This window comes from Cnephaeus nilssonii, assembly GCF_951640355.1.
Source record: "Cnephaeus nilssonii genome assembly, chromosome: 6".
Taxonomy (NCBI): Eukaryota; Metazoa; Chordata; class Mammalia; order Chiroptera; family Vespertilionidae; genus Cnephaeus; species Cnephaeus nilssonii.
The window spans coordinates 63922034-63942058 of record NC_137077.1 but is presented as its reverse complement, the minus strand read 5'-3'; the positions used below and the strand labels follow the sequence as shown (position 1 = coordinate 63942058).

The 20025-nt window shown below is 47.8% G+C and overlaps 1 protein-coding gene across 2 annotated transcripts in view; it reads left to right on the top strand.

The window, feature by feature from the left end:
* CPM (carboxypeptidase M) overlaps positions 1–20025 on the top strand; it is an 87350-nt gene that overhangs the window by 52055 nt on the left and 15270 nt on the right. For both annotated transcript variants that reach the window (XM_079775387.1, XM_079775386.1), the window contains exons 3-6: positions 1192–1289; positions 14893–15065; positions 16841–17025; positions 18064–18234. In XM_079775387.1, coding sequence (XP_079631513.1) covers positions 1192–1289; positions 14893–15065; positions 16841–17025; positions 18064–18234 — 627 coding nt within the window. The remainder of the gene's footprint in view (positions 1–1191; positions 1290–14892; positions 15066–16840; positions 17026–18063; positions 18235–20025) is intronic.

Here is a 20025-nt window from a genome sequence, read left to right as displayed (position 1 = left end):
CAGTTGGGGCAACCTGGCTGGCAGTGGGGGGCAGTTAGGGGTGACCAGGCAGGCAGGCAGGTGAGCGATTAGGAGCCAGTGGTCCAGGATTATGAGAGGGATGTCCGACTGCCAGTTTAGGCCCGATCCCCGGGATCAGGCCTAAACTGGCAGTCAGACATCCCCTGAGGGGTCTTGGATTGGAGAGGGTGTAGGCTGGGCTGAGAGGACACACACACACACACACACACACACACACACACACACACACACCGTGCACGAACTTCATGCACCAGGCCTCTAGTATATATATAAAAGCCTACGCAACCATCTGACCAGTAGCTATGATGTGCACTGACCACCACGGGGTAGACACTCCAACTGGTTGCTATGATGTGCACTCACCACCAGGGGGCAGACGCTCAACACAGAAGCTGCTGAGCTGCGGTGACTTAGTAACTGCAGTTCTCGGGTGACACCTGGAACCAGAGAGGAGGGGGCCCGATTCTGGGGTGCGTCACCTGAGAATCACCCCTTCGCAATCCAGGACCCTAGGGGGATGTCGGAGAGCCGGTTTCAGCCCGATCCCTGCAGGCCAGGCCGAGGGACCCCACCGGCGCACGAATCTGTGCACCTGGCCTCTAGTTTCCTATAAAGCACTAGAAACTCAGCGCAAAGCATATAATAAGCATTTTGGAAAAATGAGATCTATGTCACCTAACAAATCTTCAGTTTTTTTGGGCTTTGGGCTTTTTTAAAAAATATATATTTTTATTGATTTCAGAGAGGAAAGGAGAGGGAGAGAGAGATAGAAACATCAATGATGAGAGAATCATTGATCAGCTGCCTCCTGCACACCCCCCACTGGGGATCGAGCCTGCTCACTGGGCATGTGCCCTGACCGAAATCAAACCTGAAACCTTTCAGTCTGCAGGCCGACACTCTATCCACTGAGCCAAACCAGCTAGGGCTAGTCTTCCGTTTTTAAATATCACATTGTAAAATAGTAAGTTAAATATTTGTGCTGAAGTGAAGGGTCTGGGCTGGCAGGACACTGGGAGCCCTTTAAGCACGGCGGTGCTAGTCGTGAACTGGAGCATCACGAAGCTTTAATCGGGGGGAAACAGCGGTTGTTTCCCTTGGTCATTCTCCCAGAGTCCATTTGTCATTTTTAAAGACAACTTATTTTCGGTCTTTTTCTTCCCTATAAAGGCAGAAACCTGTGGGTTCTTGTCGTGGGACGCTCACCAAAGGAACACAGAATCGGGATTCCAGAGTTCAAGTACGTGGCAAATATGCACGGAGATGAGGTATGTATGGGGCCTGAATAGGTGAAATGTCACCACAGAAACTCCGCTCAGGTCTGTAAGTGCCAAGAGGCAGCATAAATTCCAGCAAAGAATCTGGAAAGGTCTTCCTGTTGGGCCTTCTGAGAGAATTAAGCAGCCAGGGCCCAACAACCATCGCAGGCATTTGGTTGTTTACCCGGTGTCCTACGAGGGTAACTTGAGCTTCTATTGTGTTGGGTCTGGAAGACCAACTGTGCCCGGACTCAACTGCCAGCCAAGTCCCTGAGCACCTTCCTGGGTTGACCCCCCCCTCCCCACCCCCCACCCCCGCCCAACCCCATCAGCAACAAGGTGACCCAGCAAAGGCGCTACATTCTGTTTCAACTCCAAGCAATCAGAAGATCCCAAATTGCTATTCAAACTCATAATATCTGGGTTTTTAATGCGTTTGTCACTTGCTCTTCATCTAATACTCAATGTTTTCCATGCTCAAGTGTAGACAATCCAAGTTAGGGTCCTCTCATAGCCACCATTCTACAAACACTCTAAAATTCCATAATGCTTTGTCTCTTTTCCAACTTAGCAGGGATAAACTCTATTTTTATTTTGGTTCTTTGTTATTTATTTTATATTTTGCAGAATACCCTTTTACTACTCCTACCTGCCCTGCCATTCTTGCTAGGCATTTGAAAATGCTCACTGCTATTTCTCGCCCTACATCTCAGAGTATTTTAAGAATGTGACAGCTGGCCCTACCTGGTCTGGTTCAGACTGAAAAGTCCCAGGTTCGATTTCAGTTAAGGGTACATGCCCAGGTTACAGGCTCAATCCCCATATGGGACGCACAGGAGGCAGCCGAGCAATGATTCTCTCTCATCATTGATGTTTCTATCTCTTCCCTCCCTTTCTGAAATCAATATAAAATTAATTAATTAATATATATTTTTAAAAATAATCTGGCAACTGTAGTATTTTTTGTTCGCCAGGACTTCATACAACTAGGCAATCAGATGGAAGGCAAAGACAGTTTCTAGTCATCGCATCCAAGCAAGTTTACGTAGGAATAATGTGTAACACCCTGTAAAACACACTTAGCTTTAAGGAATGTCAAAGTAAATGCATATCCAGTAAGTACAACCGGCAGGCTTGTTAAAACACTTCTGAAGTTGCAATCGTGTGGGTGGCATGCTCTGATCGAATGCTGAGCTTCCTGTTGTGGCTCACCCCTCCCCGAACCCAGGCTCTACAGGGACAGGACACACGCACGCTCACAGGCATGCTGCCCAACCTGTCCTGCCACAGGCGGTTCTTCTTGAATCTGCAGCTACGATGCAAACACTTGCCTCCAAGAAAGGGGCTGATCTTTGAACCTGCCTTGTAGTTGGGTGGAAGGTCAATCCCTCTGTGACTTTTTGAGCATAATGGGCTGTGCTTTAAAAGACTTAGTATCGCTGGGAGTCTGACCAAAGTTGTTTTTAATAAAACAACCATTCATTATAGACAGCCGCCCAGAGTTCCTTTGCCTTTTGCTATCTGGCCTATTGATCAAGGTCCCATGCAATCCATTTTTAATAAGAGACACATGACACTCATTGGCTTCAGTTGTTAGTTATTACTGAATTCCTGACATTTCAGAGGTTGCTCCAAAATTAATTCTCTGAACCCAAACTTCCAAAGGTAAGCAAGAGTCCTTTCCCTCGCTCATCTCTGACTGTGCTTATTCCTTCCATGCACTTTCCCAAATTTCTGGCACCTTGCTTCCCAGGTAGTCAGCGTACCCCATCAGATCAGGCTCTCCAGTTCACTTTGATCTGAGGACAGAGATCAGGCAGGGGAAAGTCCCAGGGTGTTTTGGGGTGAGGACCTGAAGTCCTGTTACCCCCTGTGTGTCCCCGCTTGGGGGACACACAGGGGGTAACAGTGTTTGTGGGCGCTAGGGGCCATTGAGAACCTTGTTATTCTGACATTGAGATCTTGCCTGTTCTGCCCTCCGGGTGCCACTAGGAGCTGGGGGACGTGGTGGCTTAACCCAGGGGCAGAGGAGTCACTTGAGGTTGCGGTCTATCACTTGACTCATCCTTCTTCTTCTCCCAGATCTTTTGTAATTGAAAGAACATTTCAAAACCCACTATTAAAGCACCATAGTTCACATCTTAGGGCAGATTCCTAACCTTCTTTGGATGGAGGCCTTACTCTTCTGGCACAGACTTTGAATGCTGACCTCAGGGTCTGTGCTCCTGCGGGAGTTGTGGGCCTGTGTGGAGAACCCCAGCAGGGGCACATGTGCACGGAGTAGTGTGGTGGACAGAACTAACCACACTGTTATAATGTGTCCTCTTGCCTGGCTGGTGTGGCTCAGTAGCTGAGTGCCAACCTATGAACCAGGAGGTCAGTCAATTCCCGATCAGGGCACATGCCCAGGTTGTGGGCTCAATCCCTAGTCTGGGGCATGCAGGAGGCAGCCAATCAATGATTCTCATTGTTGATGTTTCTATCTCTCTCCCTCTCTCCCTTACTCTCTGAAATCAATAAAAGTATTTTTTAAAAGAAAATAAATAAATAAATAAATAAAACGTTTCCTCTTTTCCCTGGACCACCCTCTTCGTGTGTGTGTGTGTGTGTGTGTGTGTGTGTGTGTGTGTGTGTGTATGAATATGTGTGTGTGTTTCCACACTAATGCCATGGCTACATGATGGTGGCATCAGCAGCATCAGGAAGACACAATTCTGTTGATCAGACTTGCCATGAATTTTTACCTTACCTCATTTTGCCTTGTTTTAGAGTCTGATCATTTTTAAATTAAAAATAAGCTGTTATTACAAAACCAACATATGTGCACCTTAGAAAAATACAAATATGCAAACACACCTTGTATACTGACCTCCCAAAAATTAGGACTGTTAATTCCTTACTATTTATGGTTCCAAATATTTGCCTGCGCATTTATGTGCCTGTACTTTTACCAAATGAGCTACACTAATTTGCTATTTATAATATTTTAAGTTAACACTAACTCTCACTTCATGTCTCTAAATCTTTATCTTATCTTTATCTTATACTCCACTTTGTAGTTCCTCCAATTTTCCTCAGAACATCTCCCAAATTGCCCAAATGAGGATCCAGTCTGAGACCATGTATCATATCACATTTGGTTGATGTATCCCTTGAATCTCTTTTAACCTAGGATTTAAAGCATCTTTTCATGACATTAGATTTAATAAAGAGCCAATCAGTTGTCGGCCCTGCAGAATGTCCCACATTCTGAATATTTTGTTTCCTTCCTTATTGTAGTATTGCACTAGTACATCTGGTTCCTCTGTTTGCTTCTAATGAGAAGTTAGATCTAAAGGTTTCTTGAATTTAGGTGAAATATACTTGGCAAATATATATATACTAGGGGCCCGGTGCACAAAATTTGTGCACTGGGGTGGGGGTCCCTCAGCCCATCCTGCCCCCTCTCACATACTGGGAGCCCTCAGGGGATGTCCTACTGACGGCTTAGGACATGTCCTACTCCCTTTGTGGGAGGCAACCGGGCTGATCAGGGAAAGGCACCAGCCCCATCACCCCACTGCTGCAGCCACTGCCAGTCACCACAGCCACCAAGGCGTTTCTATCAACACAGACTCCAGTCCCTTCACCAAGAAAAAATGACAACTTTCTTTAGGCATTTTCAAGATGTGTTTTTCATAGGATATGCATTTCTTTATTTTTTATCCTCACCTGAGGATATGTTTCCATTGACTTTTAGAGAATGTGGAAGAGAAAGGGAAAGACAGAGAGCAACATAAGTGAGAGGAACACTTTGATTGGTTGCCTCCTGCATGAGCCCTGATCTGGGCCCCGGCCAGGGAGGAGCCTGCAACCTAGGTACATGCCCTCGATCAGAATCAAACCCAGACCCTGCTGTCTGCAGGCCGAGGCATTATCCACTGAGTCAAACCGGCTAGGGCAGGATATGACATTTCTTAGCCCTCCAGCAGCAGACCTTCATTTTTTTCTCCAGAAGTGTGGTGGAAAAACCCTAGATCACCTTCTTGGATTCTTATTACCCAAGTTACTAAGAATATTACCAGTGGCATACAGGGAGCTTAGCCAATGTGCAGTCAGAAAAGGTGTTTCCTCTATAGTTCACACCAATCGCGGGCTGTGCCCTGCCCAGGCCTGCCCAGGCCAAAAGCCTCTAGGGCAGGAGCAGAGCCCCAGCTCCCTGCCATCAATCACAGGGGGTCCGCTCATGCTCAGGCAATCTATCGCAGGGGGTCTGCTCCTGCCCAGGCCGAAAGCCTCCGGATTTCGCCTGGAGCAGGAGCGGACCCCCAGCTCCCTGCGATTGATCTCACTGGGGGTCCGCTCCTGCTCCAGGCCTTACCTCACAGTGACCTGGGTGCCAGGATGTTCCTGGGACACAGGTGCTGGGCGCCTATGTATGCCAATTAACCGACATCTTTTTTTGGGTTAATTTGCATAGTCACTCTGATTGGCTATGGGCATAGCGAAGGTACGGTCAGTTTACATGTTTGTCTATTATTAGGTAAGATCTTAGGAATTGTGAAGATGGGTTTATTTGGCTAATGCTGAGGATTCGGGCTAATTAGCCTGGCTACACTCGGAAATGCAGAAAGCAAATTGTGAGTAGCAAAATCAACTCAAAGTGGCCCATCTGCAAGCAAGTATTGTAACAGAAGCAGTGAAGTTAAATCTACTCTTGTATACTTGCCTCAGTCACCTTGACGTTGGCTCATATCCCTTTTTTTTTAATATGTTTTTTATTGATTTCAGAGAGGGAGAGAGATAGAAACATCAATGATGAGAGAGAATCATTGATTGGCTGCCTCCTGCACACCCTCCACTGGGGATCGATCCCGCAACCTGGGCATGTGCCCTTGACTGGAATCGAACCTGGGACCCTTCAGTCCGCAGACCGAGGCTCTATCCACTGAGCCAAACCCGCCAGGGCGGCTCATATCCTTTTGATGGCACTGGCTCGCTCTGCCACATTGAGCAGCCTGGCAAGTCAGCTTCTGTACAGTGCTTTACAGGACAGTAATAAAAGCAGCCTACGTGTATGGAGCGCAGGCTTTATGGGCGTCGCTTGTTTTTCTCACCTCTGCAGGAGGCGTGCTTGTTAGCACATTGACCAGGAACCAAGTTCAGGTTTGTGTCTGGTCATAAGCTGTCTGAGCCCAGAGCCGGAGCCCTGAGCTCTGCCTCCTTTACTCTCTCTGCTGCTTTCAGAATGTTCTGTTTCTATTGTCTTTATTTTCACATACAGGTCTAGGATTTACTTTTCCATATGGATACCTAGTTGTTTCAGTGCCATTTGATAAGATTTGGGCTAGCAAGCTCAGAGAACACTGGGATCAACATCTCCCAGTCACCTCTCTCTGTCCCTTTCTTTTATTGATTAATTGATTTCAGAGAGGAAAGGAGGTGGGGATTGAGCCTGCAACCCAGACATGTGCCCTGACCAGGAATCCAACCGTGGCCTCCTGGTCGACACTCAACCACTGAGCCATGCCAGCCAGGCTGTCTGCCCCTTTCTTCTCCCTACTCCGCACCCCCCACCCCTGACTGCAGCCAAGTCACACTGGGTAGCTAACTGACATTTGATAAGCCCTTGTCACCTGATGTTCATGCCGTTTCAGAACATGGGAGAAATACTTCTGAGTTTCTACCTTTCTCATTTTAAGAGACTAGCGGGTGTTTCTCCAGACCACCCAGTCCCTCCTTGCACATCCCTTGGGGTGGTGCATGATAGAAGCCCCGATTCTAGGTTTACTTTGTGCAAGCGCCTAAGTGGCAGTGCTGCCACTCCTGAAGTCTAAGAATCGTTTTTAATCGTGAGGGATGATGCAGCGTGCACTGAGCGGGGCTCTGGGCCACTCTCTCACTCCAGATATTCCCAGTGTTTGCGAGTGGGGCCTTTGCCTCCTTTCCCTGTCCCTCCACCTCATTCTGCTACGCAGCGATGGGCAACCTTTTGAGCTTGGTGTGTCAAACTTTGCCAAAAAACTGAGCATAACTCGGGTAGTGTGTCACTTTAAGGAAAAAAAGAACTCCAAGACTCTAGTCGCAAATGTTTCATCCTCAGGAGCAGCAAATGTTTCATCCTCGGCATGCGGCCGTCTCAGCGGCCGCGTGTCATCAGAAATGGCTACGCGTGTCAGTGCTGACATGCATGTCATAGGTTCGCCATCACTGTTACTGGCTGGCTTTGTAGTAAACTGTAACCCAGTATCTACAATCAGAGCTCTGCTGAGAACTGAGACCATGCCCTGACACTGAGACAACTAATACCCACAGCCTAAACGGGGTGCAGGAGAGAAGCTGGGAAATCGCTGCTGCCTCCTTCCTCAAGCCCCCTCCCCCCGTTTTGTGCCTATCTTCTATCCCATTTTATAAAAACCTTTGTAGAAAAAGATGTTATACTTGGGGTAATCTCCAGACTGCTAAGACATGTCTAATTCCTCTCTAATACAGATATTGAAGTGAAGCCTAACTATGCACTTAAAAAGTTGGGTGCCAGTAGATTGAAACTAATCCAGTAATAGGCAAAGCACAGGTCAGAGGCTGGGTTAACAAGGTGCCCTTGACCTCAGGGCCCGTGGTCATAAGTAGTATTGGGGTCAGTGTTCAATATGTGTTTGTTAAGCTTAACTGCATTACCAATTCTGATTTTTGGGACGGGTTGGGGGGGAGTTAAAACTTCTGTTTCTTGAACATCAATGCATTTTTTTTACTATGATAGTTTATTCGGGTATAGACTTTTGAAATATCCACATCACACTTAGAATTTCACATTTGGTGGCATTAATTTATATAACTAACTAGAAGCCCGGTGCACGAAATTCGTGCATGGAGGGGGGTTGTCCCTCAGCCCAGCCTGTACCCTCTCCAATCTGGGACCCCTAGAGGGATGTCCGACTGCCCTCTCACAATCCAGGACTGCTGGCTCCCAACTGCTTGCCTGCCTGCCTGCCTGCCTGCCTGATTGCCCCTAACCGCTTCTGCCTGCCAGCCTAATCACCCCCTAACCACTCCGCTGCCAGCCTGGTTGATGCTTAACTGCTTCCCTGCCAGCCTGTTTGCCCCCAACTTCCCTCCTCTGCCTGCCTGGTCATCCCTAACTGCCCTATCCTGAAGGGTTGATCACCTCCAACTGCCCTCCCTTGCAAGCCTGGTCCCTCTCAACTGCCCTCCCTTGCAGGCCTGGTCCCTCACAACTGCCCTCCCTTGCAGTACCGGTGCCTCCCAACTGCCCTCTCCTGCTGGCCATCTTGTGGTGGCCATCTTGTGTCCACATGGGGGCAGGATCTTTGACCACATGGGGGCAGCTATATTGTGTGTTGCAGTGATGATCAATCTGCATAGTACTCTTTTTATTAGATAGGATAGAGGCCTGGTACAGGAGTGGGGGCCAGCTGGTTTGCCCTGAAGGGTGTCCCAGATCAGGGTGGGGGTTCCCTTGGGGTGTGGGGCGGCCTGAGCGAGGGGCCTGTGGTGGTTTGCAGGACAGCCATGCCCCCTGGCAACCCAAGTGGAGGCCCTGGTATCTGGAATTTATTTACCTTCTACAATTGAAACTTTGTAGCCTGGAGTGGAGCCAAGCCTGCTGCTCCCTCCGGCCGGCAGCCATTTCTGTGGCAGTTAATTTACCTTCTATAATTGAAACTTTGTAGCCTTAAGCGGAGACCTGGGCCGGGCCAGGGTGTGTGGAAAGCTTTGCTTCCCCTGTTACCGCGGGCAACCCTGGCCTGCTCTCTCAAACTCCATTCTGCCGCCATTTCTGTTTGAATTTGTTTACCTTCTATAATTGAAACTTTGTAGCTTGAGAGGAGGCTTAGGCCTGCAACAGCTCGCAGAAAGCTTGGCTTCCTCTGTTACCTGGGAAACCTTACTCTCTGTGGCTGTAGCCATCTTGGTTGGGTTAATTTGCATACTTGCTCTGATTGGCTGGTGGGTGTGTTGATGTACGGTCAATTTGCATATTACCTTTTTATTAGGTAGGATTGTATTCCAGGCATACAGGTTGAAGGGAAAAACATTCCCTGCATAACAGTGACCCTATTTTTCAACTTTAAAGACAAGTGATTTTCACACGCTGTCTAGATGTGAGACAGCTTATGAGATGCAGTTGGTGTGTCTTAAATGTTTGTATTTGGAGGATATGCTCATGTTTCCCTGAACAACAGGACATACTTTCTGAAGCCGTGCCTGCCCCGGACAGTCGGGGATGTGTAGCCAGCTTGCAGTAGAGGTTCCAAACTTAGTAAAACAAAACAAAAGTTTAAAGCATTAGCGCTTGTCCTTCCAAATGCCACTTCCCACATTTTTCCTCCACCCCTATCCCAGATGGCGGGAGAATATCCTCAGTTTTGCAGTGTGGCGTTGGATAATTAATTCTTTTTGTTTTTTTGTTTGCTTGTTTTCTTATTGTTGTTAATCCTCACCTGAGGGTATTTTTCCATTGATTTTTAGAGAGAGTAGAAGGAAGGGGAGAGATACAAACATGGATGTGAAAGAGACACATCCGTTGGTTGCCTCCCGCACGTGCCCCAACCGGGGCCAGGGATCGAGACTGCAACAGAGGTAGGTGCCTTTGCCTGGTTTCGAACCCAGGACCCTTCAGTCCGAGGGCCAACACTCTATCCACTGAGCCAAACCAGCCAGGGCTAAATCTTCTTTTTGGATTTAGACAGAACTAATCTTTACTCCAGATGGAGTATCTCATCCCTTTTAGGCATATATTTAACTACCCTTTTTTTTTTTCTTTACCTCCCTTTTGGTGAGGCTGGGCTGGGTGAGCAGAAATCCTGAGCCTTCAGCATGAGCAGAATGGTTAGCCCCACCCCTGTGAAATTTGATCAATATTGATAATCCTTCAAAGGAAATAACTTGAGCATTTGTATGTCTCCCCTCGCTAAGGGACGGAAGTCCTCATCTTTCCAGAAAATTCCTCTTTGGCACAGTTTTGACCTTGGAACAGACTTGTCAACAGTAGTTTTTGGGTCCATGATATACCAGGAGCTGGGTAAGATCCCAGGGCCACCGGGACAGCAAGCAGGATCCCTGCCCGCAGGCCGAGATGGTGGAGTGGGGGCAGGGTGGCCAGTCAGGGTCGGTCAAGCCATTGTACCTGTGTGAGCAGTGCTGGGATGGCACACAGGTGCAGAGCTGTGGGACCACATAGGCTGGGAGGCCGGGTAAAAGTGTGCCAGACACAGTCATCATTAGGCTATTTGACGAGGATTTAGTTAATCAACTGTAAACTAAATCTGTAACACCACGGTGGCACCTCAGAGCTCACAGGGTAGCATTTCCGAAACAGGCTCCAGCACGGGAGGGCTGATGTTGGTTCCTGTGCTACTCACACGCCCTCTCACACAGCACCGCCTGTCACGGGTTGCTCCTACAAAAATGATTGCATTGTTTATAAACATTCTTGAAAGAGCTCAAACACTCAGTTTTATCTGTCTAGCAAATTCCAGCATGACCGAATTGAATGAAAACGGATGGGGCGTTATTTTCTGTTTTCTGGGTTATGGCCGGTTCAACGGCCGGCTGAGTGATGAGGGAAAGGCTCCCGGAGCCGGTGTGCTCAGCCTTTCGCTCTCTTAATTAGGGATTCTCTCCGTACGTCCACCCTCCCCCGGAGGAGGACGTGAGCGGCTGAATGAAAGGCCGCTTAAGCTACTCGACGCTGTTTTGACCACATTCTTTCTTAATATTTGTACTCTCTAAGGTTTCATATTCAAAGACTTAATTTTAAGTGAAGGGAAGTTTATACATAAAACATGAGTGTTTGAGGCATTTATATTAAAGTTGGGAAGAATTAATTTGAATATTATTTGGCATAAATCTGCTGTTACAGAGGCAGCAAAAATATGGCCCAACCAAAAAAAAAGAGGACTTTGTGTAACTCACTCTGAAATTTCATCTGTTTACCTCAGCATTTTTTAAATCATCTGACTCTTTGTTAGTGTTTTATTGTGTTTCCAAGATTTTTATTTACCCTCTGCAGTGGAGAACTTGTGGTTTGTTTTGGCATATGGAGACAAACAGAAAAATCATGATTTTATTTTTTCCCCCAGTAACATAGGTTTTCTTTCATTTAAAAGTGACACTAGAGGCCTGGCCAGTGTTGCTCAGTGGTTGGAATGTCGACCTATGAACCAGGAGGTCATGGTTCGATTCCCAGTCAGAGCACAGGTCCAGGTTTCCGGCCCGATCCTGAGTAGAGGGCATGCAGGAGGCAGCCAATCAAAGATTCTCTCTCATCATTGATGTTTCTCTCTCTCCCTTCCTCTCTGAAATCAATAAAAACTGTATTTTTTTTTTAAAGAAAATGGAAGTCCCCAGCCCCTCTCGCTGGTTTTAGGGTAGCCCGTAGACGGCCCATGGAGGTTGCTTCCAAAAGTGCTTGAGTTTCCAAAACACAGAATTGGAAACCCTGGGTATGACTTGCTTGACTTTTCTGGTTATTAGTTTGTAAGGACTTTTTCATGTGACAATTTTTATTGTAAAAACAAAAATCACAGTAAGGGGGGCCCTAACTGGTTAGGCTTGGTGGATAGAGCGTCGGCCTGCGGACTCAAGGGTCCCAGGTTCGATTCCGGTCAAGGGCACGTACCTTGGTTGCGGGCACATCCCCAGTAGGGGGTGTGCAGGAGGCAGCTGATCGATGTTTCTTTCTCATCGATGTTTCTAACTCTCTCTCCCTCTCCCTTCCTCTCTGTAAAAAAATCAATAAAATATATATTTTTTAAATCACAGTAGGGGGAAAAGATAGAAACTAGTAGGAAGAAATCAAAGTCAGAATTAAATATTTCCACTCTGAATTTCATGGCTACCTGTGAATAAATAATTTGCATATGCCAAATTTTCTTAGTCCCAATTCTTTTGTGTTTATTCATTCGGATAAAAAAAATCATAAAAAGTGGTCTCTTTGCTTGCTTGCCAGTGAGGAGCATAAAGGAATTGCTCATCCTTGGTCCCAGCAATGAATCCCCACAGTGGGGTTGTAACGGGCAGGTCTTTCCCTGCACTGCCTACATTAATGCCTCCGCAGCACTATCTCTATTGAATCGCCTGCTGCCCGGCTCCCCATCTCCGAACCCTCAGCGGCACCTGATCTTATGTAAGAGGCAAACATTCCTTATTCAGAAACAGGCTCCTTGAAGCCAGGGTTACAGGGAGAAATCAATAATAAAATCTTTCCATAATAAGGCTAAAATGTGAATTACTTAAAAAAAGGAAAATAGTAAATCTCTTCCTTGGGAATTGTAAAGCAAGATCTCTTCACCAATCATTGGTGCATAAGATAATTTCAGGCGGATGTGATGACCATTTTATTTTCAGAGTCATGCTTTTATTTTATTTTTAATTTTAGTTAATCCTCACCTGAGGATGTTTTTCCATTGATTTTTAGAGAGAGTGGAAGGGGGAGAAAGAGACACAGAGAGAAACATCGATGTGAAAGAGACACATCGATTGGTTGCCTCCTGCATGCTCCCTGGCTCCCTGACCAGGGCCAGGGACCAAGCCTGCAACCGAGGTATGTACCCTTGATTAGTCTAAACACCGGGACCCATCAGTCCATAGGCTGATGCTCTAGCCACTGAGCCAAAACTGACTAGTGCTTTTATTGAAATGTACATTAGAAACATATCTAGCAAAATGGTAGTGACACAGAGTCTTTCATCATTTAAATTTATTTTGACACTAGAGGCCCGGTGCACGAAATTCATGCACGGAGGGGGGGAGTATCCCTCAGCCCAGCCTGCACCCACTCCAATCTGGGACCCCTTGAGGGATGTCCGACTGCCCTCTCACAATCCAGGACTGCTGGCTCCCAACTGATCACCTGCCTGCCTTCCTGATTGCCCCTAACTGCTTCTGCCTGCCAGCCTGATTGATGCCTATCTGCTCCCAGCCAGCCTGTTTGCCCCCAACTTCCCTCCTCTGCCAGCCTGGTCATCCCTAACTGCCCTCCCCTGCAGGGTTGATCGCCTCCAACTGCCCTCCCTTGCAGGCCTGGTGCCTCCCAACTGCCCTCTCCTGCTGGCCATCTTGTAGTGGCCATCTTGTGTCCACATGGGGGCAGGATCTTTGACCACATGGGGGCAGCTATATTGTGTGTTGCAGTGATGATCAATCTGCATATTACTCTTTTATTAGATAGGATAGAGGCCTGGTGCATGGGTGGGGGCTGACTGGTTTGCCCTGAAGGGTGGGGATTCCCTTGGGGCATGGGGCGGCCTGAGCAAGGGGCCTGTGGTGGTTTGCAGGCCAGCCACGCCCGCTGGCGACCCAAGAGGAGGCCCTGGTATCTGGAATTTATTTACCTTCTACAATTGAAACTTTGTAGCCTGGAGCAAAGCCAAGCCTGCTGCTCGCTCCGAGGCCAGCAGCAATTTCTGTTGGAATTAATTCACCTTCTATAATTGAAACTTTGTAGCCTTGAGTGGAGGCTTAGGCTGGCAACAGGATGGCTTCTTTTGTTACCATGGAAACCCAAGCCTCCCTCCCGCTCTCAGTGGCTGTAGCCATCTTGGTTGGGTTTATTTGCATATTTGCTCCTGATTGGCTGGTGGGCGTGGCTTAGGCGTAGCGAAGGTGCGGTCAATTTGCATATTACTCTATTATTAGGTAGGATTCGGTATTTTGTATTAGTTTCAGGTGTACAGCAATATTTCCAGTACCCACCTGGCACCATATATAGTTATTATAATATTATTAGCTATATTCCCTATGCTGTACTGTATATCCTCATGACTATTTGTAACTGTCACTTGTACTTTTTCACCCAGATCCCCAGGCCCCCACCCCTCTGGCAACCTCATTCTGCTCTCTGTATCTATTAGTCTGTTTCTATTTTGTTCATTTATTTTGCTCTTTAGATTCCACATGCATATAAGTGAAATAATATGGTATTTGTTTTTCCTTTTTTTAAAATATTTATTAAAGTTACTGGGGTGACATTGGTCAACATGAACATATAGGTTTCAGGTGTGGGTTGCTATGTTACAAGATCTGTATATTGTGCCATGTGCCCACCATCCAAAGTGAAATCTTCTCCTCTCAGCATATATTAGGACCCCATCCACCCCGCCCCCCCCCCCCCCCCGCCCCACCTCTGGCAATGTATTTTTTTCCTCTGACTTATTTCACTTAGCATAATACCCTCTAGGTCCATCCATGCTGTCGCAAATGGTAATATTTCATTCTTTTTCATGGCCAAGTAATATATATATTACAGCTTCTTTATCCACTGGTCTATCCAGTTGGGTCACTTCCATAGCTTGGCAATTGTAAATAATGCTGCAGTGAACAGTGGATGCATATATTCTTTCAAATTAGTGTTTTGGGGTCACTCTAATTCCCTTTTTAAAAGTAAATTATTTACAGATGGGTATTTTTTAATTAACTTTTAAAGGAACTTCTACTAATGAATAATTTCTTGCACACCCGTGATTGACTGCCACTCGCCAGAGTGTCAGTGTGCTTGAGAAACGGGGTCTCTCTCACAACTGGTTTTGGTAACATTTACCACGTGTAGAGTCCCTTGCTGGGGAATTTGAACTGTTCTCTGACCTAATGATATCCCCTTTCCCACATGCAGACTGTAGGGCGGGAACTGCTGCTCCATTTAATTGACTATCTCGTAACCAATGACGGAAAAGACCTTGAAATCACCCGTTTAATCAATAGTACCCGGATACACATCATGCCTTCCATGAACCCAGATGGATTCGAAGCTGTCAAAAAGCCTGACTGTTTTTACACTAATGGAAGGTAAGGATGGGCTAGTCGATCTTTAAGATAAAACAAAATAACAAAAAGCTCCCCACCCCAACCCCCTAAGAGAGTCCCTAGGCCCTGTGCGAGGAGTTAGGGAACCACCTCAGAGCCGGTGCCACATCACTGCCGTGCTGAAACCCTCCAGGGCTGCCTGCCCGTTGCTTTCAGGATGAAAAGGGAAATCGATTATGGCTGCTTTACTCCTGTGCCCTCCTTACTGCTTCATTCGCCGCTCCTCCTCCCTCACCCGCTCCAGCAGCTCCGACAGCAGCTCTTTCTCACCGCAGGCGCTCTGCCTTCCCACTCCTCCAATAGCACGTGCTCAAAGCCTCCTGCCCTGGCCTAGTGTGTTTTAGGTCCCTAATGATGCCCATATCACCTGGCACTTCACTCCCAGAGCACCATCTTCAACGTCCGGTTTCCTGTTTAGCGTCTAAACTGTGAGCTCCCTGAGGTCAGGAATCCTGTCCATTGTGTTCGTCATTGTTAAATCCCCAGGCCCCAGCACAGTACCGAGGCCCTCAATTATTACCACTGGATTTATTAAGCCAGTACAAGAACTAATAAAAAAAAAGAGTGAGTCTTACAGTATTTTTTGTTTTTAAGTGAACAGATCCTCAAGATTTTTTCTTCATCATAAAACAAAATATGAAGCTTAAACCGGATAACTTGGCCTTTCTCTTCTTATCTCCTCCCAGTTCACAATGCTTGCATCTCTTAATAGCCAGCGTTCTTTCAGATCCGCAGCTGGGATCATCACATTTAAGCCTCAGCACAATCTCCTTTGTACTTTTAGCCTTTTTGTGGAAAAATCGGCTTCGTCTGCCCACCTTAGCCGCTCTGCTTCCTGTCCCAACGCCGCTGTCCGTCCCTGCAAACCCGAGAGCCCTGGCCTTCTCGCCCTGTGTCACTGTGGGGTCGGTGCCGGCCACACTTACAGGAAGTCCGGCGGGTTTTAGGAACATTCACCATGTTTGCGAGAGCACTGTCAGGGTGGAAAGTAGTATTTCTGACTTAAACAGCTTATTTGGTTTCAACTCGGGCAGTTTGGAATTTCTCAAATGTCTAATGTACATTTATATTCGTGCAACTAAAAGTTTGGTTGCTTCTACCCAAAATAAATAAAATCTCACCATGTGACCCCCCCTTCAAGGTTTTCTAGCATATTTAAACATGGCCAGTCCCCTTTCCAAGTAGCACTTTCTAGTGGTTTCTGTTATCAAATACTTTGTAACAAACCAAAATGTTGGGACTTAAAGCAGCCTCTCTTTTATTGACTCTCAGTTCTGTGCGTTAGAGATTTGGGCAGCACAGCAGAGGTTAGGGGTGGCTGAGCTCCGTGCCGTGGTGTCTGGGCCTCCGCTGGGGTCTGGCTGAGACAACTCACGTGGGACCACATGTCTGGAGTCTCACTTCCGATTGTCACCTGGGTTCCTCATGTCTCTGTGTGGACTCTCCACGTGGCTAACGTTGGGATCTCGGGGTTCCAAAAGGGGGTGGAAAGAGCAACAGCCCCCAAATGGAAACACTCAAACCTCTGCTCACATCCCAGTAGCTACTGTCCCGCTGGTGAGAGCAAGTCCCAGGGGAGGGGGCTGCACAGTGTGTGAGTGCCGCGTGTGGCTCATTGGCGGCGGCCAAGGCAACCGTCCTCCGCCCCTGCACTCATTGGGAAAATCCCCCGGAGCCCAAATAAAATGTTTACACGTTGCACGAATCCTCTCCCGCACATGCCATCAGCAAACCCTAAAAAATTCTTTCTTTTACAGGGAAAATAATAACTTCTATGACCTGAATAGAAATTTCCCCGATGCTTTTGAATTTAATAATGAATCAAGGCAGCCTGAAACTGTGGCAATCATGGAGTGGCTGAAAACAGAGACGTTTGTCCTCTCGGCAAACCTCCACGGCGGTGCCCTGGTGGCCAGTTACCCATTCGATAACGGTGTTTCAGGTAAGCAAACTCGGCTGGCCCTGGCTGCCTGAGCCCAGAGTGAAACTGTAAACTCTGCCTCTGAATGGGGAGAAGCTCTCTCCCCACGTAACTGCTCTGGCAGGGGGGAAAGAGCCTCATTTTCTCAACCCTGAGCCATCCTTCCTACAACTTCTAAACAGTAGATGGACAGTCTGGCTGAACTGACAAGCAACAACAGGACTGCTTGACATTCGCCAGTGAAACAGTAAAATTGGGATTTCGGTGACCTCACAAGAGGCAGCACAGCTAAGGGAAAATAAAACTAGAACAACTTACCTTTCTTTGCTAATCATCCTATATAATAAAAGCCCAATATGCTAAGTGTCCGACCATTTGTTCGACCGGTCGCTATGATGTGCACTGACCACCAGGGGGGCAGACACTCCAACCAGTAGGTTAGCTTGCTGATTGGGTCTGACCGATCGGGACTGGGCAAGATGGGCTGGACACGCCCTGGAGCCCTCCCTGGCCCTGATCATGCACCGGTGGGGTCCCTTGGCCTGGTCTGCACCCTCTTGCAATCTGGGACCCCTCAGGGGATGTCGGAGAGCTGGTTTTGGCCCGATCCCTGCAGGCCAGGCCGAGGGACCCCACTGGTGCATGAATCCGTGCACCGGGCCTCTAGTATGAATAATAATTGCTGACTCCTCTTAAAACTCTGCAGGATGAGGCATACCCAGGACCTAAAACATGGCAGTGGTTTCATTTAACCCCTACGGCACCCAAGGAAACTTGACTGACCTCCAGAAATCAGCAAGAGTGACGACTAAGAGAACATTTAACTGTTAAGCTGATTGAGGAGGGATTTGGATTTGTAGATGGCTTATTTTGTGTGATGTCACCTTGTGTGTGCTCATTACACACTAGGAAGGAAGGGGAGGGAGCGTTCACGGAAGTGGGTAGAGGATTTCTCTCTCAGCAATGAGAGCCTTTGAGTGTGATGTGCTCCTATGGCACTGTGTGCTGCCTCTTGCTCTGATGTCCACACAGTGGTCTCGGTTTGTCTTTCACGTACAGCAGCGGGGAAATTACACTCCCGGAGCTTAACCCCTGATGACGATGTCTTTCAATACCTTGCAAGTTCCTACGCCTCCAAAAATGTCAACATGAAGAAAGGAGATCAGTGTAAAAATAAAATGAACTTTCCGAATGGGATTACAAATGGATACGCTTGGTATCCACTCAAAGGTGAGTGTCTCCCCATTTCTACCAGCTCCTGCTGCCTGCACCAGGGCTACCAGCTGGCTGTCGTAAGTGTGTTAGGCTCCGTGCGGTCCCTCCCATCACTAGAGCAGTGGGGGGTGATGGTCGTTCGAGAGATGCTCAGACACGTTCCTCACTGCCAGGGCCGCCCTCATTCACTCAGATGCTTGTTCCGCTTTTTCTACGATGGGTCAGGAATGGTGCCAAGAAAGATGAACGGGTCACAGCTCTTCACCCCCAGTTTGACAGGGAAGAGTGACATGCAATTAAAGCATTGCAATGGCAGTATAATTAAAATAAAAATGGAATTGGGAAAAGGTGCAGTGTACTGGGGTGTAAAGCCAAAACACAATAGGAAGTGGTAAAGACCTTGGAGAAACGTAATGCTTACGTCTCATCTGATGGGACAGCTGCTGCTGAGATCCAGGTAACTGTTGTCAGGCCACAGCGAGTCCCAGTGCTGCCAGATCTTCCAGTTGATAGAACAAGCTGGCTTCGTACATGCGGGCTCATGGTTTTAACCTTTTGCACTCGGACGTCGAGTGTGACTCGACACGGTTAGCGTTAGAATAAAGGAATCGAGAAAAAAGCAAGCGAGTGCAAAGGGTTAAAGCCACTTTGCAAGCTAAACACAATACTCTTCAGACTGGATACAGTGGGAGGGGGGCCTCCAGTTTTCCAACCTTGGAACAGGATGGCCAGTGAGGGAGGGAAGGTCAGGAGACTGCCAGGTAGGGAACATGGGAAGGGGGATGCTCTTCTCAGAAGGAATAATGTAAGCAGAAGCCCTAATATAAGGGATGTCAGAGAACTCGTCTTAGTCGGGGGGGAACTGAGAGATAATAGAAGGGACTGAGGATGGAAGGGTGGGAGGGAACAGTGTGCTGGAGCGGGTTTCCACGGCATCAGGGGAAAGTGCCCCTTCGAGGCTGGCTGGCCTGACCCTCCCGGCTGCAGGCTTCAGGCTACACTCTGCACACAGGCCACTCCCCAGTTGTCCCCCTGGGAGCAGGCTATCAGGAAGCCCTGCATACGCTGCCACTGCGGTGTCTGGGTGGCTTGCCCCAGCTTTCCAGGAAATATAAATAAGCATAGACCACGAGTGCTAGGCAGCAGGGCCAGCTAGACACCACGACGTCCCAGACTTCTCTGCCCTGTCCTACAGCCTCCCCCGCTCCAGCTCGGGGCTCCCGCTTAGTCCCTGCTCGTCACAGGGAGGAAAGGGCCTTCCTGCCCAGTGGCAGGGCGGTGCCTCAGACACACTGTGCACATTTCCAGGCAGATCCAGGTGTGTGGGAAATTAGCTGGGAACCCAATCTTGCCGCCAGGAATTGTTCCCAAGGGTGCCTGTGTGTAAGCTGTGTACCCTTCGGAGAGGAAAAGGCAGGCAGAGCCAGCTACGTGAAGGAGCTGGAAACAAAGCATGCTGGCTCGGCCTGGGTGTTTGTCAGCCAGGCCTGACGGGCCTTGTCCAGAGGGGCACACACTCTCCACACTTGGCATTCTCAGCCCCGCAGGCTTTGCACACCTGTTTTACCATTAAAGGTCTATCTACCTGAGACATAGCCATCCGCCAAGCGCTTTTGTTTTGATTCTCTCTCCACTTTTCCCCTCTTCTATTTCGTGGTGAAAATGAGGTCAGAGAAATACAAAACTCTATTTTAAAAAACAGAAAGGACAGAGAAATTCTTCCTGGCTGGAATCTGGACCTACATAGATACTATTTAATATTGAAATAATATTTTGATTTATTCTGAGCATTTTTTTAGCATGAAA